The following is a 23,971-nucleotide window of genomic DNA, read 5'->3' on the forward strand; positions in this document are numbered from 1 at the left end:
GCCTCCACACAGAAGCAAAATGGCCGATAGCAAACTAACCGATCACACAGCGTCTGACAGTCATCAAGGGGTTATGCATGTTTTGTTTACAGCGTGAGAACTACAGTCGCTCACAAAAAGGAATACTCGCCTTTTCCTCGTTTTTTTTCTACGATTATCCTTTCGGTGATGTCATTTCTTATTCAATTTAGCCTTGAACGCCTCGAAGAACTAGCTCGCTAGGCTAGCTACCTTTGCTAGCCTGCTAGCGGTGGGTCTGCAAGAATTTTTGCACAGAAGCACTTTATGTCCTATGTGATTCCCGAGGTGAGTATTTTAACATTAACGTAGCTTTGATATTGTATTTGCTTGTTAATAACGTTGGATATTTCGCGTTTAAACCGGTAGTAACATTAGTGTTTCTCAGTTTATGTAGCTTGTTGCAATGCTGAAGAAACGTCACTGAAGTTCGTCGTTTGATTTGGCCCTGTCGACCGTTATCGTTATGAACCAGCCTCACTTGTTTTACTAAAAAGTTACGAATAATTACCGCAAAGTATGTACATTAAATGATACCTGTTCCACTGTAGACGAATAATTACCGTGAAGAATGTAAATGAAATCAGAATCGAGTTTATTGCCAGGTGCGTTAACACAACATTTTTCTTAAGTACAGTACTCGAGTAAATCTACTTAGTTACTTTACAGCACTGCGAATAATTACCCTAAAGTAGGCTAATTAAATTATATCTGTTCGACTATAGACGAATAATTACCGTAAAGTATGTAAATTAAATGATCTCTGTTCTACTATACACCAGTGGTGTAAATTAACTAAGTACATCAAGTACAGAACTTAAGTACAAGTTTGAGATACTACTTCTACCCCCTCTAATCCAGAGGTAGATCGTGTACTTTTACTCCACTACATTTATTTAATAACTTTTTAGTAATTTTACAGATATGGATTAATGATGTGAAATCTGTAATCAACACTTAAATCAGACTTTAGTTACTCCTGGAGTAAATTCACCAGCTACCCTGCAGTATATAAAGTCATTAAAACGAGCTGCGCCTTTACCAGCTTTGAGAACACTTTAATAATCAATCATTATGAAACATATCATATTATTCTGGAATGGGCCAATCTGGACAATGAAGTACTTTTACTTTTTGTACTTTAAGTATATTTAGGTGCTAATACTTTTACTTAATAAAGATTTTGAATGCAGGACTTGTAACAGAGAATCCCTGCTCTTTGGTACTTTTACTTAACTACACAATTGTAGTACTTTTTCCACCTCTGGCATAAAGTATGTACATGGGATTATCTCTGTTTGACTATATATGGGGACATATCTTTAAATAACACGACGTGCTTTTCGTTTGTAGTCAACTGCGTAGAGGTTAGTTTTTAGTCCCACGGAGGCACCAGGCTTTGGGGCAAAGTACTTCCTCTAGCCCCCGGCTCTCAGGTCACTGCACACGGCCCCTCAGCTGCTTTGAAGTCGGTTAGCATTAGCTAGTTGCTAACTCGAGTGAAGCTCTGTTAGCTGCTTCTTACTGGCCTGTTATTTACATAACATTCTCACTGTTTGCTCCTAAAGTGATTTTAAACATCCGCTTTTTTAGGGGAACATGCAATACATAAGCTGACTATTTAAGGTCATGCTAGGTGTGAATCTGTTTGGGATACAGTGAAGGGTTAGAGCAGCCATACGTTGTCCAGCTAGCTTACGTTAGAGTTGAGTGACATGATGCTAATTATGTGCAGCTTAGCTAACAGAAACACAAGGCCCAGTTGCATTTACAGCTCTCAGGTTTCTAATATCTGTTTACATTTCCACATTAAAATAATATACATAATTTACATTAATGAAAGCTCCTATGGTTTGTTTTTGCTTTATACCAAATAAGCTTACTTGAGTTGTGTAATTGCATGTTGTATAGGTTTACTATACTGGTCTGTCATAACACTGGACAGATCCAGTCATATACTCACAATAAAGCTAGTATTCTGTGGATCATGCTGCAATTGTAGTCTATACTGTAATGCAGAAGAGCTGGTCTTTACCAGAAATGTTGGAGAGTTTAGACTTTAGAGTCACTTGTTTGGCCGCTGTTGGTTGGGATTGCAATCGTTTGCTGGTTAATGAATTATGCAGTGAGAAGCTAGGCTACCAAGGGCTGTTGTCAAGCTGGCCGCCCCTGGTTAACAACAGTCCTTTACACATTTGACCATGTAGTAAATGACTTAGCTGTCATCAGATGAAATCCTTATTCATTTGGAGTGAAAGTGTGGACGTGTCTGTGTGAAAACATGTGCTTTTGTGAGCTTGACATTACTATCAGTGTGCCTCTGTGTGTGTTACATACATAATTGAACGTGTACATTGCTCTTCACAGACAGGAGAATCAGGAAAGGGAACAGTAGTTCATGGAAGACAAGAAAAAGAAAAAAGAAGATAAAAAGAAAAGGGAAACCTCTCAGAAGGTAAACATGTTTGCCTGGTTTTGCACATGATATTCTGGCTTACATATCTTTACCACTTTTCTTGGCAAGGACTGTGTTTGTTGAATTGGAATATTTTATTAGGTTTTATGGACTAGCATCTTCAGAAGGATTTTTTTCATGCTTGGAAATTGTAAAAATGAGCATTCAATGCCATGTGATGTTTGCTCGGATATTGCCTCGCTAGCATATGTCCTGGTGTATCCTATTTAACAAATTATGTTCTGCCTTTTTGATCTTACTCACTTATTCTTTGTCTTTTAGGTGCCAGAACAGAAAATCAAAGGTATGTTTATTTTAATATGATGTCAGTGGCAGTCTTTTATATCTTGTTGTTAAATATGTTTTAATAAGTGGTATCCTGTTTTTAAAAAACAACTGTGATGACCATCAGTATTCATTTGTAGGATTATGCACAAATACGCTCACATTTTAGAAACTTGCCACCTATTCTTAAACTTTTAGCCACAGTATCTTCACTTATCTGCATTTTGTTTACATCTTGTCAGAATTTAAGTAACTCACCCAAACTGTCTTTCTCTCATCATGTTTAAGTCATTGGTTAATATCCAAAACATTCATCTGTTTGCAACTTGTATATATCAGATATATTCTGCACTATTTCTACTATATATATTTTTTTAATTTATTTACTTGCACTATTATCTGTTGTATTGTGTTGCTCTGTTGGAGGAGCCTGTGACCTAAGATTTTCATTGTCATAATAACTACACTGTAGCTATGTACACATGACAATAAAAGCCTTGAATCCTTGAATATATTTTATTTCCTGTGTATTTCAGTGCCAGAATCAGCCAAACCCTCCTGTTCCCAGGCTCTAGCCACCCCAGGCTCAGTGTCCCCCAGCCCTGGCCCTGTTGCCCCCTCGTCTCCCAGTCCTGGTGCAGCCGGGGTTTCTGCACAAGTTCCTCCTGGTGGCGGGAACAATGCAAAGCAGCGGACTGCTGTGGCCAACGGACAGCCCACCTCCTCCCCCTCTGGAAGCCAGACCTCCCAACAGCAGCGATACATGTCCAGAGAGGTTCCGCCGAGATTTCGCTGCCAGCAGGACCATAAAGTGCTACTGAAGAGGGGCCAGCCGCCGCTGTCCTCCATGCTACTGGGGGGAGGCGCAGGGGACGGGGGTGTTGGAGGAGGCAGTGGCTGGGCAGGCGCCCCATCGCTCTCCTCCCAGGGAGCCGATGCAAACATAGCTGGAGGCGCAGGTGGGTTAATGTCTCGGAAGAAGATAGGGCTGCTCGATTATGGCTAAGATCATAATCATGATTATTTTTGGTCAATATTGATATCACGATTATTAAATACGATTATTCATTGACTTTAAAAACATCCATTTATTGAACTTTTTAAAAAAAAAAGGATGTATAATGCAAGACAAAATGCAGCAAAAATAATCTTTTTATTTCAATTACGTTGTTTTCGTAATCGTTGCAAGCCAGAATCGTAATCTGGATTAAAATACGATTTAATTGCACAGCCCTAGAAGAAGATGATCGAGCTTGATATGAAGTCCACTGAACAACACATTTTTAGAAAGGCCACTTTGCACTTTACAGTTGATCAAACAGCAATATAACATCTAACAGCTCTCCACAACTTCAGATTTTTCTGTATTTATATTTTGTGTAGACATTTACCTTTTTTTAAATCTTGTTTTTCTTGATCTTTAATACTTAATCTATTTTACTGTGCTTATGTATGTACTATTTACACCAAAGCAAATTATTTTTATGTGCTAACCTTTCTTTAAAATAAAACTGATTCTTAACATAATTTTACAACAGCATCCAATCCATCAGTTGACATTAGAGATTTAAAAGGGTAGGATAGAGGGGAGACATGGGTAAAAGGACCCTAGGCTGGATTTGAACCTAGGTCTGTTGCAGCAGGGACACTGGTCACCAAAAATCCCTACAATTTTAGATATATAAAGTTTTAAGTGGCAACATTAATATGTACTCACTGAACTGACTAATAATTGTTAGTAATAGAGTGCCGCAGTGACGCGTCCTAAAACCCGGAAGTAAATTAGCATTTTACCACTTCCGGTAATTTCTCCATAGGATTTTGGAAAATAGCTGGATATAAGGTCTGTGGTTGAAACACATTGAAGAGACGGATCACGTTTTGTTCTATGACATTAAATACATCAGCAGTGACCCCACTGGTGATTTCTGAAGAGTTTACGTGTCTGAAAAACGATGGTTGTTACCGAGTGGCTGAATAGGACTACAGAAGTTGTCGAGGCAGTTGTACGTCATTACGCCGAACGTAAACACTCCTAAGTTGTTCCCCGTGTTCTGCTTGAAAGCAAGTACCCTGCCTCCTGCAAACTGTTGAAACAAACGCTTCAACTTGTACCATTTAGAATCTGTATGTTTGAATATGGATCTTAAGTTGACGAGACGTTGAAGCAGCGACCCTGCTGTAGTTCATTTATAGCATAACGTTAGCATTTTGCTTCTGGCGATTAGATTTACGATTAGAAAATTATAAAAGTAGGGATAGACATGGGGAGATTATCCGGCTGAACAAAACGTGATCCGTCTCTTAAATGTGTTTCAACCACAGACCTTATTTCCAGCTATTTTCCAAAACCCTATGGAGAGATTGCATTGCGTTTTTGTTGAAGGAACCGGAAGGAGTTTACTTCCTGGTTTTAGGACGCGTCACTGTGGCGCTCTATAGGACAGGGGTCTCCAACCTTTCTTCATCTGAGAGCTACTTTGAAAAAATGAAAGTGGCCAAGAGCTACTTGCATCGCTTACATTTATTCACATAGCCCTCATCAGTTGAATTAAGCTACTTTTGTACACGTGTGAAATTGCAATACCTAAAGCTTGTAAAAAATCTTAACTTCACATCAAGGTCCAAGAAAACGACAATTTCTCACATATTATTATGATTATGGCCCACATAGTAAGTACATCACTGGACATTCACATACATGTCCTTAATCACCACCGTACAAACATCTTATGGCACATGTGTAAAATAAGTGCATTCACTCTTTTTTACAGTCAGTGAGATGACTGGCGCTGCATGGAGTCCACCATAGAGGGGTCTGCTGGAGTGTACCCACTTAGGTTCACTCTAAGAGTCATTTCAATGTTCATCAGTCAGTCTTGTTCTGTATTTAGATTTCATGACATTCATGTCAGAAAAAGCTGCTTCACAAAGGTATGCAGAACAGAACCAACTAAAGCAGACATGTTCAGTGCTGCTTGGTGATGTTCTTATAGTTTTCTGGGTCTACAAGGCTCCAGAAATGTTGTGAGTTTTGCTGAGACTTAAGCTGAACATGATTTTGGAGATGTATAACCTCCACCTCCATGGGATTGACACTGAACAGTTCAGCCATCTTTTTCTTCGTCTTGACATTAAATTATAAACCATAATAAATCAATTGTATAGGTCTAGCCTCCCTATATCTGTGTGTGAAATTGTTCCATCCTCAAAAACTAATACTTCTGCGGTCTAGCTGCAGCTTCTAGCAACGGTCTTCTGTTAAAAAAAGACACTGAATGTCTTGAATGTGGCATCACACACAGGACTTGAGTCTGAACACAGCAGACAACGGGAGTATTTACAACAGCATATAAAAACAAAAATAGTGCATGTGGGTGCACAGATTATCTTACTGTTGCATAAATCCCATGGATGTATGAGATTAAGTTAGCTTCATCATCTCAATCAGTGAATAATAAAGTTTCTATCAGGTTACTATTAGCCTGTCAATCATTATTTGCAGGGAGGGGGCGGGGTTTGGAGGAACAGAGGAGACGGTGATTGCGGAAGCCTTTTCCTCCTGCCTTCACAAACTTTACACACTTATTTATCTTTATATACAGTCTATGGTATTTATCAACTGAAAATAGCAAGAGCACATTCATACTCTGCAACCCAAGACTTGATTAAATCCACAAAAAACCTGACGTGACGATAACGAGTGTTTTTCAAAAAAACACAAATCCCTCCCGATGTGTCTCTGAGCCGCAGCGACAGGCCTGATTCAGAGCGGGTCATTCTGCTGTTGGTTCTGGATTGGTGTTGGTGGAGAAAGCAGACCGTGTGTAGTGTCGCTGTGCCGCTGTCACGTCTGTTCCTTGATCTCTGTGTCACCGACCAATTTGATATTCCTGTCACAGAAAACATTCAAAAACAAAAAAACGTTATTGTCCAGCCACGGCCGAAAAATCAAGAAGCAACCTTACTACGCGATAATCGAGCGGCGAGCTACTGATCGACGTGTTGGAGATCCCTGCTATAGGAGAACCATTTGCTACCTATTTGGTGTTGAAAATGCTTAAATTGTCAATCAAATAAATGTTCTCCACTTTGTCTCCATAGATTCCAACCTGGGTTCATCCTCCACTTCACCCCCCAGCTCATCCTCATCATGCGTCGCTGCTCTGTCGTCTTCTTCTAATACTACTACTACTTCAACTTATGCAAATTCCACTTGGGGGGCGGGCTCGGGCAGCCAGTCCTCTTCTCAGGGCTGCGGGAAGGTAATAGTGGACAGGACGGACCTGGGGGATTGGCCTAGCATCCTAGGAGGGGCCAACTCGAGTTCTGATGGGGCCAGAGGAGGAGGTGATGAGCAGGAGCAAGACTGCCCTGGAAACAACAACAACAGTAGTGCCTCATGGAGTGAGAGAAACATCCAGCAGAAGGGAGCAGCAGCAGCAGCAGGAGGAGGAGTAGGGAACATGGACAATCCTTCCTCGCCTTGTTCTTCTCCTCTTTCCCCCTCTTCTTCCTCGCTTAATGAATGTGTTCAGTCGAGTGGCGGCGCGTGGAGCTCTTCCTCCTCCTCTCAGGCGGAGACGGGGCTCGGGTCGGCAGCGTTTTACAATTCCAAAGTCTCCCATATTCTTCCCGGGCCTCAGGAGAGCCCCGCAGGTGGCAGCAGCGGTGGCAGCAGCAGCGGCAACAGCGGCGTCCCTGGTGCCAATTTCAACCCCAACGTGAACCCCTCCGCCTGGCCCGCCCTGGCGACAGGTGGGACGTCGCCTCCAGCTGGCGACGGACTTCCACTACACTCGTCCATTACTCCGGCTTCCTCGTTCTCTGCCAGCACCGCACTCATCACCACTCACCCTCTTTCATCTGTGAATCAGCCTAGCGTCCATCAGACACAGACAGCTGTAGGTGGAGCTCAGCAGCACTTAGGAAACCTCGGGCCGGAGTCGGGTTCAAGAGGACCAAATCAAGAAGGCGGCGGCGAAGAGCGGGACTGCGGAGGGGCAGAAGGAGAAGGAAGTGTCTGCGCTTTGTCTTCCTCCTCTGCCGCCTCTTCCTCTTGGAGATCCATGCCTCCGGTGTCCTCTGACCCGAGTGCAGGTGGGAGCTCGCAGGCAGACGGGTGGGGTGGAGCAGGAAGTGGAGGTGGAGCAGGAAGTGGAGGAGGAAGTGGAGCTCAGGGGCAGGACGGGAGTGTGTGGGGCTTTGGAAGCCAGGGTGACAAGGGAGGGTGGGGCAGGGGAAACGATGGTAGCTCAAATACCACAGCGGTATCTCAGGGAGCGTGGGAAGGAGGCAGTTCAGAAGGGGAGTGGGGGGGCACGGCGGGAGGTGTACGTTCGAGCAACTTAGCAATAGGAAGAGGAGGAGACGGGAGCAGCAACAGCAGCAGCAGTGGAGGCAGCGGCGGCGGCGCTTTGAAGGACTCCACCTCACCAAAGTCGGCAACTATGACAAAAGCTTGGGACAATCAGAAAGGGATGGAAAGTGGGGATGGGGAGTGGGGGGGAGGGCAGGTGGGAGACCCGGCAGTTGGGGCGCCTTCATCCTCTAGCGGAGGAGGGTCCACAGCTGGAAGTGGTGGAGGAGGGAGCGACAGCGGACATAAACAAGAGCAAGCCTCGTCCGAACAGCCGTCCTCCGAGAGAACCTCTAATGCTGACGTGGCCTTACAGTGCATGCTCAATCGATCTGACCTGGACCCCCGGATTCTTTCCAACACCGGGTGGGGGCAAACCCAGATCAAACAGAATGTGGCCTGGGACCTGGACCCCGCGACGGGACAAAGAAGCAGAAACGAAAGAAGCTCTTCATCTTCCTCCGCATTCTCATCGTCCACCATGAACACCACCACTAGTCGCAGCCAACCGTCTAACACCAGTTCAATAACTAACGATCCATCCAGCTCCGGAGCGAGGGACGGCTGGGAGGGGGGGGCTCCACAGACCACCTCCGGTCCTCACATGGGTGGTAGCTCTGCGAGGAAGCCAGCAGCGCCAGAAGAAGCTGGAGGATGGGGTGAGCCCCCACCTGAGAGCCAGGGCAAAGGTTGGGGGACTGAAGAGAAGAAGTGGGGTGATCACAGAGGAGGAGAAGGACGAGGAGGAGGAGGAGGAGGAGAAGGACGAGGAGGAGGAGGAGAAGGACGAGGAGGAGGAGAAGGACGAGGAGGAGGAGAAGGACGAGGAGGAGGAGGAGAAGGACGAAGAGGAGGAGAAGGAGAAGGACGAAGAGGACGAGGAGGAGGAGGGAACTGGAGAGACTATGGAGAACAGGGTACAGGGTGGACAGACGGTCCAGAGGATAAAGGGACCTCAGGATGGAAGGGCAGTGGAAGAGGAGAAGCCGGTGGTTGGGGAGGAGACCGGGGACAGAGGGACTCCATACCTGGAGGTGGAGATGGACGAAGCAGAGGAGGAAACCACTCTGACGAGAAGGGATCTTCCTGGGGTCATTCAGATGATTCTCAGGGGGGAGGATGGGGAGGAGGGGGAGATGTGGGTGGAGGCAAATCTCACCAGGACTGGGGGAGTTCCAAGGCCCACGCAGCAGCAGCAGCAGCAGCAGCAGCAGCAGCAGCAGCAGCAGCACAGATACCAAACAGCCAAGTGGCACCAATGAAAGCCCCAAATCAACAGCAGCACCAATCACAGGGCCCGCCGCCACAAGGAGGTCCCGCTCACGGAGGTCCCGCTCACGGAGGTCCCGCTCAAGGAGGTCCCGCTCAAGGAGGTCCCGCTCAAGGAGGTCCCGCTCAAGGAGGTCCCGCTCCCGCTCAAGGAGGTCCCCACTCAAGGAGGTCCCACTCAAGGAGGTCCCGCTCAAGGAGGTCCCGCTCAAGGAGGTCCCGCTCAAGGAGGTCCCGCTCAAGGAGGTCCCGCTCACGGAGGTCCCGCTCAAGGAGGTCCCGCTCAAGGAGGGTGGAACAGCCGGTCCAACGTCGGGGGTGGAGCTCCACCTCCCAAGAATCAGAACCAAAGTTCGGGCTGGACATCCGGCCCGATTCCCGAAGTCCCCGGAGCCGCGGTGGACTCCCTGGAGCCCAGCGGCTGGGAAGAGCCCTCCCCTCAGTCAATCAGCCGCAAGATGGAGATCGACGACGGCACGTCAGCCTGGGGAGACCCGACCCGCTACAAAAGCAAGAATGTGAATCTGTGGGACAAAAAGAATGCTACGCCTGGTCAGCAGGCCCCCCCGCCATCCATCCAACAACAACAACAACAACAACAACAACAACCACCACCACAACAACAACAACCACCACAACCCAGAAGGCAGCAGGGGATGCAGCACAGCAGGGACGTAAACCCTGGCAATACTGCAGCAGGTAATAACAACATGTACTATTACCAACCAAAACCAAAGTATCATCAGAAGAACACATTTAAATATCTATCTTTCTTCTGCATACAGTTGTTTGTAAAAAAAAACATTCTCTGGTTGTCAAAAGCAACGTAATAACGACACTGAATAGATGACTATATGGCTAATAGATGGAAGATTGATAACAAAAAGAACTAGTCAACATAAGGGTGATTGACCAACACGTCTCTTTATCTCACAAATGCTGAACGTGATTTAAACCTAGCCCTTTCATAGTCACGGCACAGTGTTAGTAGACAGCATTAGCTTGCTTTCAAGTCAGCTCGTTTACCCCTATTCTTAATGTGTCTCTAATTTCCCCAGGTCCAGGCATGTGGGGAGGAGGTTCACAGTCTGCGGATAACGGTGCGAATACCTGGGGTCAGTCGTCGGATGCATCGTCGGGCTGGGGGGAACCAGAGGAACCCAGCAAATCTTCTGGCTGGGGGAACCCTTCACCTAACCCTGGCAAACCCGGTAAGAAGTGAAAAAAACGTGTCATTCAAAATATTACAATATATCAGTTTAGCTCATTATCGTTTTTTGAGACGGGATGCTCAAATTAATCAAGTTTTTTTTTAAATTAATCATGGTTTCAGCATTTTAAAACCACAACATTTCACAATCTAACAATGACTGCCGACAGTGTTTTTACCATCTGATTTGGTTTTTCCTCAGGCAACAAGTCCATGGAGGGCTGGGGAGGGAAGGGAGAGAGCTCTGTTGCGGCTTCCCGTCACCCCAGCTGGGACGAGGAGGACGATGGAGGGGGAGGAGTCTGGAACAGCAGCGGCTCCCAAGGGAACAACTCCTCCTATAACTCTGGAGGCTGGGGTCAGAGTCACGGAGGAAAGAGGGGCAACATGAAGGTAAGGGAAAAGGAGACTTAGGGGAAAACGCACAAACAAGTTTACGTGGTTTGGTTCATTGTATTAGGACAAATATGATTACCTTTTTTTAAAGGTGGGGTATGTAATTCACTTCAGAAACACTTTTTGTTATATTCCATGGAATGCTCTTAACATCCCGATAGCAATGAATACATTAAATGCTTTGACAATAAATACATAAAAAAATGTCATCTGTGGAAGCCGTGGTGCTGTAAAAAGCACGACCAATCATCTGAGCCGGCCCGGCTAAAGTAACTGGATGGCCTACCTGCCTGTCAGCCTTCCATCTGTGCACAAACTTATCTCGTGCCCTCATTGGTCATGTGCGCGTTCGTGTGTGTTGGAGGAGGGGCTCTGTGAGGAAGTACTTTCAAATTCTAGCGTCGAGCTGGTTTCTCCATTCTTACCTACCCTACCTTTACGTGATCTTCATCAGATTAGATTAGATATACTTAAATCATCCCAGATTGGGAGATTGTTTTGTCAGCGCAGGAGAAAGTAAACAGGTTTCACATAATACCTTTTTGACTGAGAGTAACATGTGAATTTCTTTTCTCCTACAGAGCGGAGGAGGAGACAGCTGGATGAACCCAGTGTCACGTCAGTTTTCAAACATGGGTCTTATGGTAAGATTAGAAAAAAAAGATCTTACTCATCATGAAGAACTCACTTTTTAGTGCTAAAACATTTGTGATTTTTGAGTGCATACTAACACAAAAGCAAACAATGGGGCACTTTCAACCTTGCGCCAAGTCCATCAACAGCACACCGTTTTTCAAGCAAGCCAATCAGAGCAGACAAAAAAACTGGTGCTAAAACACACCGTTTCAAAAAGAGGGTGACTCAATAAGTCAATGCAAATACACGTATACTAGTCGAAAGCTAAAATACAATGAATAACCTGAAAATGAGCATAGTATTTACCCTTTTATACATCCATTTATTGAAAACAGCAATTCTGTCTTGACATTTCACCTAAATATATTTTCTGTCAGCCATTTTCAGTGAAGGTCTCTGTTTCTGTCCCACTGAGCCCGTATGTTTAACACTTTGTTGTTTCTCAGGGTGATGACCCAAGTCTGGACAAAAAGATGGAAGGAGACAAGAGAGGAATGACTGATTACAACGGAGAGATGCGGAGGGGAGGAAGAGGAGGAGGAGGCTACCGCATGCCTAGTTCCAAAGACATGGGTCCCGTTGACATGGGGCCCTATGGTGAAAAGGTAAGCGTGCTATATGAGTGGGACCTGGAGGATTTAAGTGAAGACATTACTATGACACAAGCTACTTCATTTTTGTGTTTACATTGCTCTCCAGATGGGTGGCCATGGGGGATATGTCGGCAGCGGCGGGGGGATGCCTCCACCTCGAGGGATGCACCAGCCTGGCATGCATCCCATGAACCCCTCCCAGGGTTTACGTGCTCAAGTGCCTCATCAGTACCTGTCTGCTCAGGTTCGTTGTTTCTGCTTTTATTGGTTGTGATGAAAGATGTATTTCGGTCTCCTGCCTAGGGCTGCACGATTTGGGGAAATAATCTAATTGGGATTTTTCTGACAGATATTGCGATTCGATTTGCGATATTTGTTTTTAAGCGACCCAACGGAAGTTTATTGTAAAATGCGGCCATATCTCCGGCTAGGAAGGTCGCATCAACGTGCTCCCGTCTCTAGCACCCCCGCAGCCCGAGCTACGAGTGAAAGAACTAAAGTTACATGACACTTCTGTTGGGTTGCTTTAAAGTCGAGCTTCAGTTTAAGATTCACCCTGTAATAGAAACATGTGATGGAGCATTGCTAACCTGACTCAGATGGTTTCACCAAACCATCTAAAGCTCCATTGGAAGCCATTTGGAAAAGTGTTTCAAAAATACTTAGACAGATTTATCCAATCACCTGCCATCACCTTCTATCATGGGCCACTTCTGATTGGTTAACAATGGCTGGTACATGTGGAGCACAGCACTTCTGATTGGTGTGGATGACTGACACACAAGAAGAACAAAAAAAGGAAAAATCTTTGCGATTTGATAATTGCGTCATTTCAAATCGCGATATCGATTTCAAATCGATGAATCGTTCAGCCTTACTCCTGCCACGGTTACGGTTTCATTACTAATTTAATAATGCCAGTATTACTGCCGGATCGCATTGCTATTTGTTGTCTGGCAATAAAGTGGTGATCAACACAGTGTCAAGACATTAACTTATTTTCATTTTTATGTGAGATGTTTTTTTATTTGAAATCAGGACATTATTAAACAAGCCAGTAGTCTTCCAAAAAAGAAGCCATTAACATAATGTAAAGATAACAAAAAACTCAGGTCTGTGATTTTGCAGTACTTCAAAATCATTCATATCAACACATATAAATACTAGAAAAATATGAATATATATATATATATACGAGAGAAGTATATATGTAGAACATCATTAATGTTCAGAGCACTTATCTCCACCTAGACTGTACAGTGTGAAGGGTTATTTCTTCCAGTCCATAGTTTTGATGCCACTTTCACACATTTTTAACTGTAAATAAAAAGGCATTTGGTCAGATCTCCATAAATAGATTGTCCCCATAAATCCTCCACCAAGTGTCTGTAGATTAAGAACTTCCTTCCTGTGACCTGCAGGTGCCGGGTCCCATGCTGAAGCAGATGCCCTCTCCTGGTGGCAGCGTGGGCGGAGTGGTTGGAGGAGTAGGAGGGGTCGGAGGCGTGGGAAGTGTCGGAGGGGTCGGCGGTGTTGGCGGAGGAGGGTTCCCTCCTCAGATTTCCCCGCAGCAGCTAGCAATGCTCGGCAACATTTACCCCCACATGCAGCAGTTCCATCTGGTACGTGACAGATCCGTAGATTGCTAATTCATGTAATGATTCATCACACTTGTAATAAACCCACCCTCTAATGACTCAGTGTGTGTGTGTGTGAGCGCCTCTTTGTTTACTTCCATCTCTAAACATGTCTAACATCAGGCTTGTCAGCTCCTGCTCCAACAGCAGCAGCAGCAGCAGCAGCAGCAGCTCCTGCAGAACCAGAGGAAGTTCCCCCAGCCCCAGCCTCAGCCTCTCCGGCAGCAGCCTGACCCCCAGCAGGTGAGCACCACCATGTTCTACACCCTATCATACACTGTCATATAGGGATGCACCGGTTGCATTACTTCCAGCCGATATCGTGTTTTTTTTCAGTAAATGCTTCCCCTTTTTGGCCATGGATACAGGTACATTGCTATTGTAAAAAATGAACTGCCTTTCACCACACTAACTTTGAATATGTATAAACTGGTGGTGGCGTTATCATAAAAGATTATACTGGAGGGCAAAGTCTTTGAACATTACATTTGACTTGTTAGCTCAGGGGTGTCGAACTCAAATACACAGTCGGCCAACATTTTAAAAATGGGTGCTAGTCGAGGGCCGGACTGGTTCAATGTTTATTGCAGAACTTATTGAAATGAACTCATTGCACATATTAAACCTGGAACTAACAAAGCTTCAATTATTGCCTATAAAAACAACATTAAACATTAAATAATCAGTTGCATTCATTTCTTATGGCTCTATCTGCAGCTTTTCCAGAGTCATTTCTTAGGAGTACATTTTCCCACAGGCCAACAACAGCTTCAACAAAACTATTTCCCTCAAAGAGAAAACCAAACATGCCCTGTTGTCGTGAGAGAGAAAGTGCAGAAGGAAAGCATCCATTAAACTCAGTGTGCTGCTCTGTGAATGCTAGTTCAGATACTTGGCATCTCATCTTGGGTGCAAGGTCATCAATGTTTGGGCTCAGGCTCTGAGCTGAGGAGACCCTCAGGATGGAGTGAAGGTGTGCGTGCAATATACCGGCGGGCCAGATCTAATAGTAATTAGATATTATCCTGCGGGCCGAAATTAAATCCACCAAGGGCCTGATTTGGCACATTTGCCTTTTATCCAAAGCGACTTACATACTCAATACTGTGGACGGTATCCCCACAGTATTGTCCTATTGGGTGTCGTATTGTCATACTGATATTCTGTACAAACTGTGAAGTCCACTGAGACAAATGTAACATTTGTGATATTGGGCTATATAAATAAACATTGATTGAGAAGCAATTTGGGGTGAAGTGACACAGCGACATACTGACTGCAGTGGGGTTTGAACCTGTGCCCCCTGATCCGAGCACCAACAAACTATTCCACTGCGCCACAGCCTCCCTTGAACGTTTTATTTTATTTACCAATCCATAAGAAAAAAAAGACCTTGCTACTCTCTTCTCTGAGCAGCAGCACAGAGAAGAGAGGAGCAGAGGAAACACCCTCTGAATGACTTTAAAGGTACAATAGATCGTCTGAATCATTGATATAATCCTTACAAACTAAAGATGGGCTTCAGTCTTTGTACTAGGGCTGTGCAATTAATCGTATTTGAATCTCGATTACGATTTTGGCTTGCAACGCTTACGAAAACAACGTAATCGAAATAAAACTATTATTTTATAAAATATAAAAAAATGTAATATTTTTATTTTATTGGTTTTTCAGTTGAATTATACTTAAAATTCAGGGTAATCAACTGATAAAAACATACTGTTCAAAACATCTTTTTTCAATAAATGGATGTTTTCAAAGTAAATGGATAATCGTTTTTAATAATCGTGATTATGATTTTGCCATAATCGCACAGCCCTACTTTGTACAACATTAAATAACGGTACTAAGTCACATGGCCCAGCCAAACTGTTAAACATGGGCTTCTGCCGTCGGTGTATGTCTCTGTATCTTATTTGCTAATGAGAGAATATAGGGCTAGGCCTTGTTGAATCCTAACTGTCAACAGAACAACCATAACACGTGTTTCCCTCTGCCTACAAAGTTTGCAGATATTCTAATTACATTTTTCGTCCTTCTCAGCTGGCCAAGATCATGGCTATTTTGCAGCAGCAGAGACAGCATCAGCAGGGTGGAGTCGGAGGAGCAGCTCCAGGAGGAGGAAGCTCCAAACTGTCCCCCTCTCACCTGGGAGGAGGCCTATCCAAACAACCCATGGTAGACCCCCTTGCTCACCCTGGAATGGGCGGCGCCTTATCAGATCTTCATGCCAAAACACAAGGGATGTATTCTGGTGAGTCAAAAGGGCCACTGTTCATTTACAAAAAGTACGACTAAATATGTGAACTTGTTATTAGAAATTACTTTGAACTTGATAATTGCTAATAACCAGTATGACAAATACGAACATGCATTATCAAAAATTAGGCATCTTCCAACAGTTAATTTAAAACCATTTTAAATCCAATTTTAAATGGTCCCTAGTCTTTAATCCTCGGTTCAATCCCAGTGACTTTGAACAAAAAAAGGGAAATTCACAATACTTGAATATAACGGGCTCATAAATGTGTGTTTCTGCTGGTGGAGGCCTGGCCCCTGGTGGAGGCCTGGAGCTCGGCCCCATGATGGGAGGGATGAAGGACACAGGAGGACAGCAGTCCCGCTACAAATGGATGATGGAGGGACACTCGCCTGCTCCATCCCCCCCCGACGCAGCTCTTCACAAGAATGGTTCGTTAACAGAGGGTTGTCCAACATTTCGAATATAAAAATGCAATTTAAACACCTTATTCTCAGTAGTAAATTACAGATTTAATGGTTCAAATTGTACCTTCTTTTTTTAATACATAACTATTTTCAACTATTTAATCCTCCTATCAACTATACAAATATGCGTTGATGTTTAGCTGTTAGCATGTTGGACGGTTCTGCAAGGATTCTCTTCAGTTCACCGTGTTTCAGATTGTGAATTGATGCTTATTTCTCTCTCGTGTTCTGTTCCCAAGGTCCTTTACCCAGTGGTATGAAGGTGAGAGGAGGATCCCCTTACTCCCAGTATGAGATGCTGGGCAGCGATGGAATGGGGATTCCCCCTCAAGGCTCTGCAGACAACTGGCACCGGACCCCTGGGAGTAAAATGGGGAATAAACCTGCCACATCCAGCTGGCCTCCAGGTGATTATATCTTTCTCTTTATAGGATTATAGAGAGGCGAAGTCCCGCCCATCTACTTCCGCCCCATGGGACCTTATTTCGTAAAAATTATGTATTGAAGTCAATGGATTGAATTGTGCCACGAATTACACATATGATGTTTGTCAATCTTAAATAATAATTTCCATGTCACAAAAGTCACAGTTTGTCGTAAAACTGTTGAAATATAAGACTATGAAAAATACGCAACTAGAAAGACTACAAATCCCAGAATCCCGGTCCCGCATGTTGGCTCTCACGGAACCGACTAACTCCCCTTGTGTGTGTGTGCACAGCTCTCAACGTGCCCAGACTTGGAGTGATTTTCACCTCTTTTAATACTTTCCGCCTCATTCTGAAAGAGAGAAGTGAAATGTTTCAACGTGACGGCCGTCTTGGTGTGTGGTGCGAGACGGGAGATGTAGTTCATTGAGCGGTTTCACACAAACAAAGTGTTACTTCACAGTTTTACGACACAGTTTTTTTTTTACTTGCAAAATGATCTTTTAAATTGACAAACATCATATGTGTAATTCGTGGCACAGTTCAAACGGGATCGAAAGATAATCTTTCTCTCTCCATTGACTTCAATACATACTTTTTCCGAAATAAGGTCCCATGGAGCTCCCCCGGAAAGGGAGGGACTTCGCCTCTCTATAGAAGGAAAAGTCAGTTGAAAATGTCAACTCAGGCTCTTCTAGACTTAAAGGAGGATGTCAAGACACTAAGCACGTGTTTATTTACACATAGAGCAGGGAAGTAGGATCGGATCACAAACGGTCACTTGAGACCGCATTTTAATGCCAGGTGTGATCTGACGTACTTGGCCGTCCACTAGTGATCGGATCCAGGACACATGTTGATGCCAGGTCTGAACCAATACGTTTCTGTTGTCAGAGTTCCAGCCCGGTGTACCCTGGAAGGGAATCCAGAGCAGTGGAGACCCAGACTCTGACCCCTACATGACCCCCGGGAGTGTCCTAGGCTCCCCGGGACCCCCGAGCCTCAATGACTCTGACCACCAGTTACTGCGAGACAACATAGGTATGTCACTGAGTGTGCCAAATATGTTGTTTTAGTTGAAAGCATGCTCCAGTGACAGAAAGGATAAATGTTACAGTATTCCTCACAGGCGTTATCTGCAGTCCAGCCGTTGTTATTTTCACAGGATGTTTAACTTTCCTTGTAATGTTTTGCAGGGCCAAACCCCTCCCTCAACACCTCGCTGCCTTCACCTGGTGCCTGGCCCTACAGTGCCTCAGACAGCCCCCTCAGCAATGCACACAGCACAGGTATGCATTATTCATTTTGACTCTCCTTCATGCCTCCTAAGTTTCTGTTACACTGTATTTTCCTTGTGTAAAAGCTATGCCAAAGGATTTCGCCGCACTACGCCCTCTCCTCTCACATTTCTGTGGTCTGCTTGTCCAAACTCATTTCCCCCCTCTCTTTCTCCCACCTCACCATTTCCTCTTTAGGAAAGTACTCGGAGTACAAGCCCAGCTGGCCCCCAGAGCCCATCGGACAAAACAAGATGTGGAAGACCAATCGCAACAGCTCACAGCTGCCACGCCCCCCTCCTGGCTTAGCCAATCAGAAGCAGGCCTCGCCCTCCCCGTGGGGCAGCGGAGGCCCGCGGATGGCTCGCAACTGGGCAGGGAGCGGGATTAATCAAGAGTCGAGATATGGCCCAGGTACAATCTGTGGACTTATGGCTTCACTGTATCTTATAGAGGAAGCTCTTCTTGAAAGTGATACAATGACACATCTTCAAACAGTATCTGTAAATCTAGCATCATAGAGAGGCGAAGTCCCGCCCATCTACTTCCGCCCCATGGGACCTTATTTCGTATATGTATTGAAGTCAATGGAGAGAGAAAGATTATCTTTCGATCCCGTTTGTGCCACGAATTACACATATGATGTTTGTCAATTTAAAAAAATAATTTCCATGTCAAAAAAGTCAGTTTGTGGTAAAACTGTTGAAATATAAGACTATGAAAAATACGCAACTAGAAAGACTACAAATCCCAGAATCCCGGTCCCGCATGCTGGCTCTCACGGAACCGACTAACTCGCCTTGTGTGTATGTACAGCTCTCAGAGGTGAGATTTTCACCTCTTTTAATACTTTCCTCCTCATTCTGAAAGAAAGAAGTGAAATGTTCCAACGTGACGGCCGTCTTGGTGTGTGGTGCGAGACGGGAGATGTAGTTCACTGAGCGTTTCACACAAACAAAGTGTTACTTCACAGTTTTACGACAGTTTTTTTTTTTTGACATGAAAATGTATCTTTTAAATTGACAAACATCATATGTGTAATTTGTGGCACAATTCAAACGGGATCGAAAGATAATCTTTCTCTCTCCATTGACTTCAATACAGACTTTTTCCAAAATAAGGTCCCATGGAGGTCCCCCGGAAAGGGAGGGACTTCGCCTCTATAGCTTTTTGTAAAAAATGTTATCTTTTGTGTTTCTCAAAGAGTCCACGCTAATTGTTCCATCCTTGTCTCCTGTTCTATTTCCTTTATAGGCTCCACTTGGAGCGATGGTGTTACCCCCAGAGGAAGCTGCTGGTTGCTGCTGAGCAACCTCACCCCTCAGGTATGAAGTGAGAGAGATGGAAATCTTCTAGTAAAGTAAATGATGAACTCAATAAACCACCAGTCATTCTGCTGTCTATGAAGCAGAGGTGGAAGAAGTACTCAGACTCTTTACTTGAATCTTAAAAGACCATCCATCCAAACGTTGTACATTTCAAACGGGAATTAAAGTGGCCCTATTATGCTTCTTGAAAAAGGTTCTCTTTCATAGTGTAATAGAGTAAAAGATAGATATTTTCTTCCTTGAGGTCACTGGAGTACAAAGTAGCATTAAATGTAAATACTTAGAGCACAAGTGTGACTAAATACTACTTAAGTATGGTACTTGAGTAAATGTAGTTTGTTACTTTCCGCCACTGCTATAAACTGAGATGTTGCAGAATTGAACTAAAACAGCTGCTGACGGATCCCCATTCATCTGCCTTCCCCTTCAGCCTGTCTTATGCAAATGAGGCGAATGATGCGTGACCCAGTTGTAATTGGATTGTGAAGTTGGATGAGCCGTTGAATCAATTGGAGCTTACACAAATGACACTCGCATGACACTACTCTGGGAAAAGCATGGGAAAGAAAATGTTTGAAGAAGTCTAGACAGTTTTTAGTTATTTTTTCATCATAATCCATTTAGCCTAATAGAGTGCTCATGTGCACTGATGAAGTCAGTGTGCAGTCTCACTATATTACTCATTAATGCACAGTTTTCTATTCACATAACCAATGTTGTATTACATTGCATTTAGCTGACGCTTTTATCCAAAGAGACTTCCAATAAGTGCATTCGACCAAGAAGATACAACCTTGAAGAAAACAGAACCATATAAGTTCATCAGGCTTCATAGAGCCAAACCATTTCAAGTGCTACTGAACTGGCTTTAGATAAGCCAGTCCTTTGTTAATAATAATAATAATACATTTTATTTTAGGCGCCTTTCATGACACCCAAGGACACCGTACAATTTGTTAAAAAATAAAACACTAATCGGCAACAGAACATGATAAAAACACAAACAGGAAGTCATGGAGGAGACAGTCAAGTAGACACAAAAGAAACATATAATGGGGAGCACTACAGTGAGTAGGCAGATTTGAACAGGTGGGTTTTTAATTGGGATTTGAATATGGTAATTGTGTCTGACTGTCGGACGTGCGTGGGGAGGGGGTTCCAGAGTCTGGGAGCAGTGCAGCTAAAAGCCCGAGCACCCATGGTGACGAGGCGTGGGGACGGTTAGCAGACCAGCATCTAGTTAGTATATAAGTGCTTAGTTAGTATCAAGATTCCCTGACCTTTCTCTGTCCCTATAACTGATGTCTTGGGTTATTTGTTGCACAGTCATTTACACCTGACCTGTTTTCTTGTGTAGATTGACGGCTCCACGCTGAGGACGATCTGCATGCAGCACGGCCCGCTGCTCACCTTCCACCTCGGCCTGACACATGGCAGCGCTCTGATTCGCTACAGCACCCGGCAGGAAGCAGCCAAGGCCCAGGGTGCACTGCACATGTAGGTTAACCTCGCTCAAAGTCAACTGTATTGTCAATCTTTCAGTTTGTGTGTACAGACAGAGAGATCGAAATACTGTTTCCCACAATCCCAAATACAAATATATACACAGGTCTCACACACCTGTGACATTTGGAGACATTCAACATCCAAAGGTTTTATTGTCATGTGCACAAAGCCACAGTGTAGAAATGGCAATGGAATTCTTCTCACCTGAGCTCCTCCAACAATGCAACATAAGTAGTGCAAAAAGTCAATATACATGTCAATAGAATATGATCTGTACAAGAACAGAATATGAAATGAAATAATGTAAATTAAGACTAAATTAAATACGGTTTATTGTAGACATCCGTCTGGTTTTGATGAACAGGTCACATATATTTAACCTTATGCCCTCGCTGTGATGCAAGTCAAATGTCAGACTTCATCTGACCAATAAAGTATTATCGTATCTTATGCACCCTGCTGTAGATCTAAACACTCTTGTCTTGTGAAATCCCTCTCAGGTGTGTCCTGGGCAACACCACGATCCTGGCGGAGTTTGTGAGCGAGGAGGAAGTTGCTCGCTATTTTGCACATTCCCAGGCGGGAGGGTCTGAGGGGTCTGGCTCCGGAGGGTCAGCGGCACCAGGCGGGTCGCAGGGTTCTCCTGGACCGGGCCCTGCAGCGGCCAGCGGGGGGGGCAGCTCCCCGGGGAGTGAGCGGGCAGCGACGGGCACAACTCCAGGTGGAAACGGGAATGGTGGTGGAGGAGGAGGAGGAGGAGGAGATGGTGGAGCGGCGGCTCTGGCTGGGGGGAGGTCCTCTGGCTCCGCTTGGCAGAGTCTCGACGGTACAAGTTCATCAGAAGCTTCGTCAGCCCAAGGACCCGGGCCCGGGCTGGGTGTTTTCTCCCAGTGGAGCCACAACGGGGAGGGAGGGGGAGGCGTCGGGGGGGTGGACTCTGCCAGGTCTGGGCTGTGGGGGGGCATGACTGCAGGATACCCCAGCAGCAGCAGCAGCAGCAGCAGCAGCATGTGGGGGGCCCCGCAAATGGAGGAAAGGCACCAAATGGACAGCCCTGCCGCCTTGTTGCCTGGCGACCTGCTGGGGGGAGGAGCTGACTCCATCTGACGAGCCCCCCCCCCCTCTATTTGTAGGTGTAGGTTTGGACACACTGATACAAAAAATACACTGGGATACATATGTACTTACTATAGCACACACACATGGTATGCATATTAATGTAATACACATATACACACATGTGCGTACATATACACGGTATGCATATAAATGTGCACACACATCAAGCAGAAATGTGAGACATGCTTACACACATTCTCGTGGCCAGACTTAAGCTATTATATAAACAAATGCAGGGACTGTTAGATGTGTATACAGCCTTTTTTTCCACAGATGAAGATTTCAACTGCTTAGACTTGAAACCTGAAAAAAAAAAGAAAAAAGAATGAGAAGTCTCAAAGACTTGACTGGATTGCAATGTGCTTAGTAAACAGGGGACTTTTCAAAACAGATTTACATACACATGCACACACCAAATACAGACGAGCCTTCAGACAGATGGGCACTGTAAACAGCATTACCTTCATCGTATAAAAACTACTACATGATGTGAGGTTAAAGTGCATTTTGTATTCACGTCCCCTTAAAAGCGGAGACCGAATCCACATGCAAACGGCTCTGATTGAAAACAGAACTGTATCTTACTGTGTATGTTTTTCTTTTGTTTGTATGTATGGTTTCAATTTATTTTTTTTGAACAGTGAAAATATTGAAAATGTGTCATTGTTCTGTTTTCAAAATGCTGACCTCCTACTGTTGTATCTCACGCACTCTTTCTCTGTTATTCTCTCTGAAACATGTTTGTTACTGTTGCAGTGATAAATGTTAAATTGCTGGCAGTTTGAGGCTATGTCGCATTTCTCCATGTGTCGTATACACACTATATGGACACGAGTATGAGTGAGACTGAGACCAAGTATGTGGATTAAAACCACAGTTGTGTATGTGAGGATAGTGTGTGTGTGTGTGTGTGTGTATGCATGTTACTGCCTGTCATAATGTGGGCAAGGCTGCTTACTATACAGAAGGTCTATACAAAAATGTTTTTGAGTGCATTCGGTATACTGCTGACTGTGTGTTAAGAAATATTGGCACTAATGCTTAATTTTTTTTCTTCTCTCATTTGAAGTTGTTTTTTTTAGTCTTTTTTATTGTCCGACCTGCAATAATAAAAAAGAAAAATTTTAATGACACAAAGAGCTGAAGGCATACGCGTTGAGTAAATGGACATGCCAAATCTTATCAAACTGTGTGGAGGGAAAGGGCGGGGGGCGGGGGGGGGGGGGATGTTTACAGATGCAGAGTAAGAGTTACCGTACGTTTTTCAATGTTCTGTTGTTGTGTATTCGTTTTAAATTAAGACAGGCTTTAACACTCCTGTTCAGTGTTTTCGTTAAGAGATTTTACAAAGGAAAAATTTATTTAAACATGAGAACAAGATTAATAAAGATGAAAGTATTGGCTTCTAATTCTGTCCTCGTGGTCGTTTTGTTGAGAGTTTATAGGTTTCTGGATGGAGGTTAAAACAGGTAGAGCTTTACCAATAAGTTGGATATATTGCAGAAATATTTAACCCTTCAAATAAGTTCTATTTTCTCTTTTCATATCGGACATTTAAAGGCATCACATTGAAGAGAATGGGATGGGCCTTTTTTATTTTTACAATTCTATTGAAATCTTTTTTCATTTTAATCTGGAAATAATATCTCAATATCTTTCATAATGTATCATTAAACTCATTTTAGATGGCAGAAAATGCAGTTTCAACCTTTTTAGACATGGAAATGT

The 23,971-nt window shown here is 44.2% G+C and overlaps 1 protein-coding gene across 4 annotated transcripts; it reads left to right on the forward strand.

The window, feature by feature from the left end:
- Nucleotides 1-23,652, forward strand: LOC117535322 (trinucleotide repeat-containing gene 6B protein-like). Of its 4 annotated transcripts, none has more exons than XM_034199762.1 (22): nt 1-306; nt 2,386-2,473; nt 2,756-2,777; nt 3,295-3,717; nt 6,863-9,541; nt 9,588-10,085; nt 10,445-10,597; nt 10,799-10,989; nt 11,574-11,636; nt 12,075-12,233; nt 12,328-12,465; nt 13,643-13,843; nt 13,982-14,101; nt 15,902-16,112; nt 16,400-16,549; nt 16,825-16,992; nt 17,908-18,054; nt 18,210-18,302; nt 18,489-18,704; nt 19,545-19,615; nt 20,976-21,115; nt 21,625-23,652. In XM_034199762.1, the coding sequence occupies exons 2-22, from the start codon at nt 2,417-2,419 to the stop codon at nt 22,229-22,231; spliced, it is 6,507 nt and encodes a 2,168-aa protein (XP_034055653.1). In that variant the 5' UTR covers nt 1-306; nt 2,386-2,416; the 3' UTR covers nt 22,232-23,652. The 4 variants fall into 4 exon arrangements, with proteins under 4 accessions (XP_034055653.1, XP_034055655.1, XP_034055656.1 ...); XM_034199764.1 differs by having other exon boundaries at nt 13,991-14,101; XM_034199765.1 differs by having other exon boundaries at nt 14,006-14,101.
- The last annotated feature ends 319 nt before the right edge of the window (nt 23,653-23,971 follow it).

Source organism: Gymnodraco acuticeps, unplaced genomic scaffold (genome assembly GCF_902827175.1).
Source record: "Gymnodraco acuticeps unplaced genomic scaffold, fGymAcu1.1, whole genome shotgun sequence".
NCBI lineage: Eukaryota > Metazoa > Chordata > Actinopteri > Perciformes > Bathydraconidae > Gymnodraco > Gymnodraco acuticeps.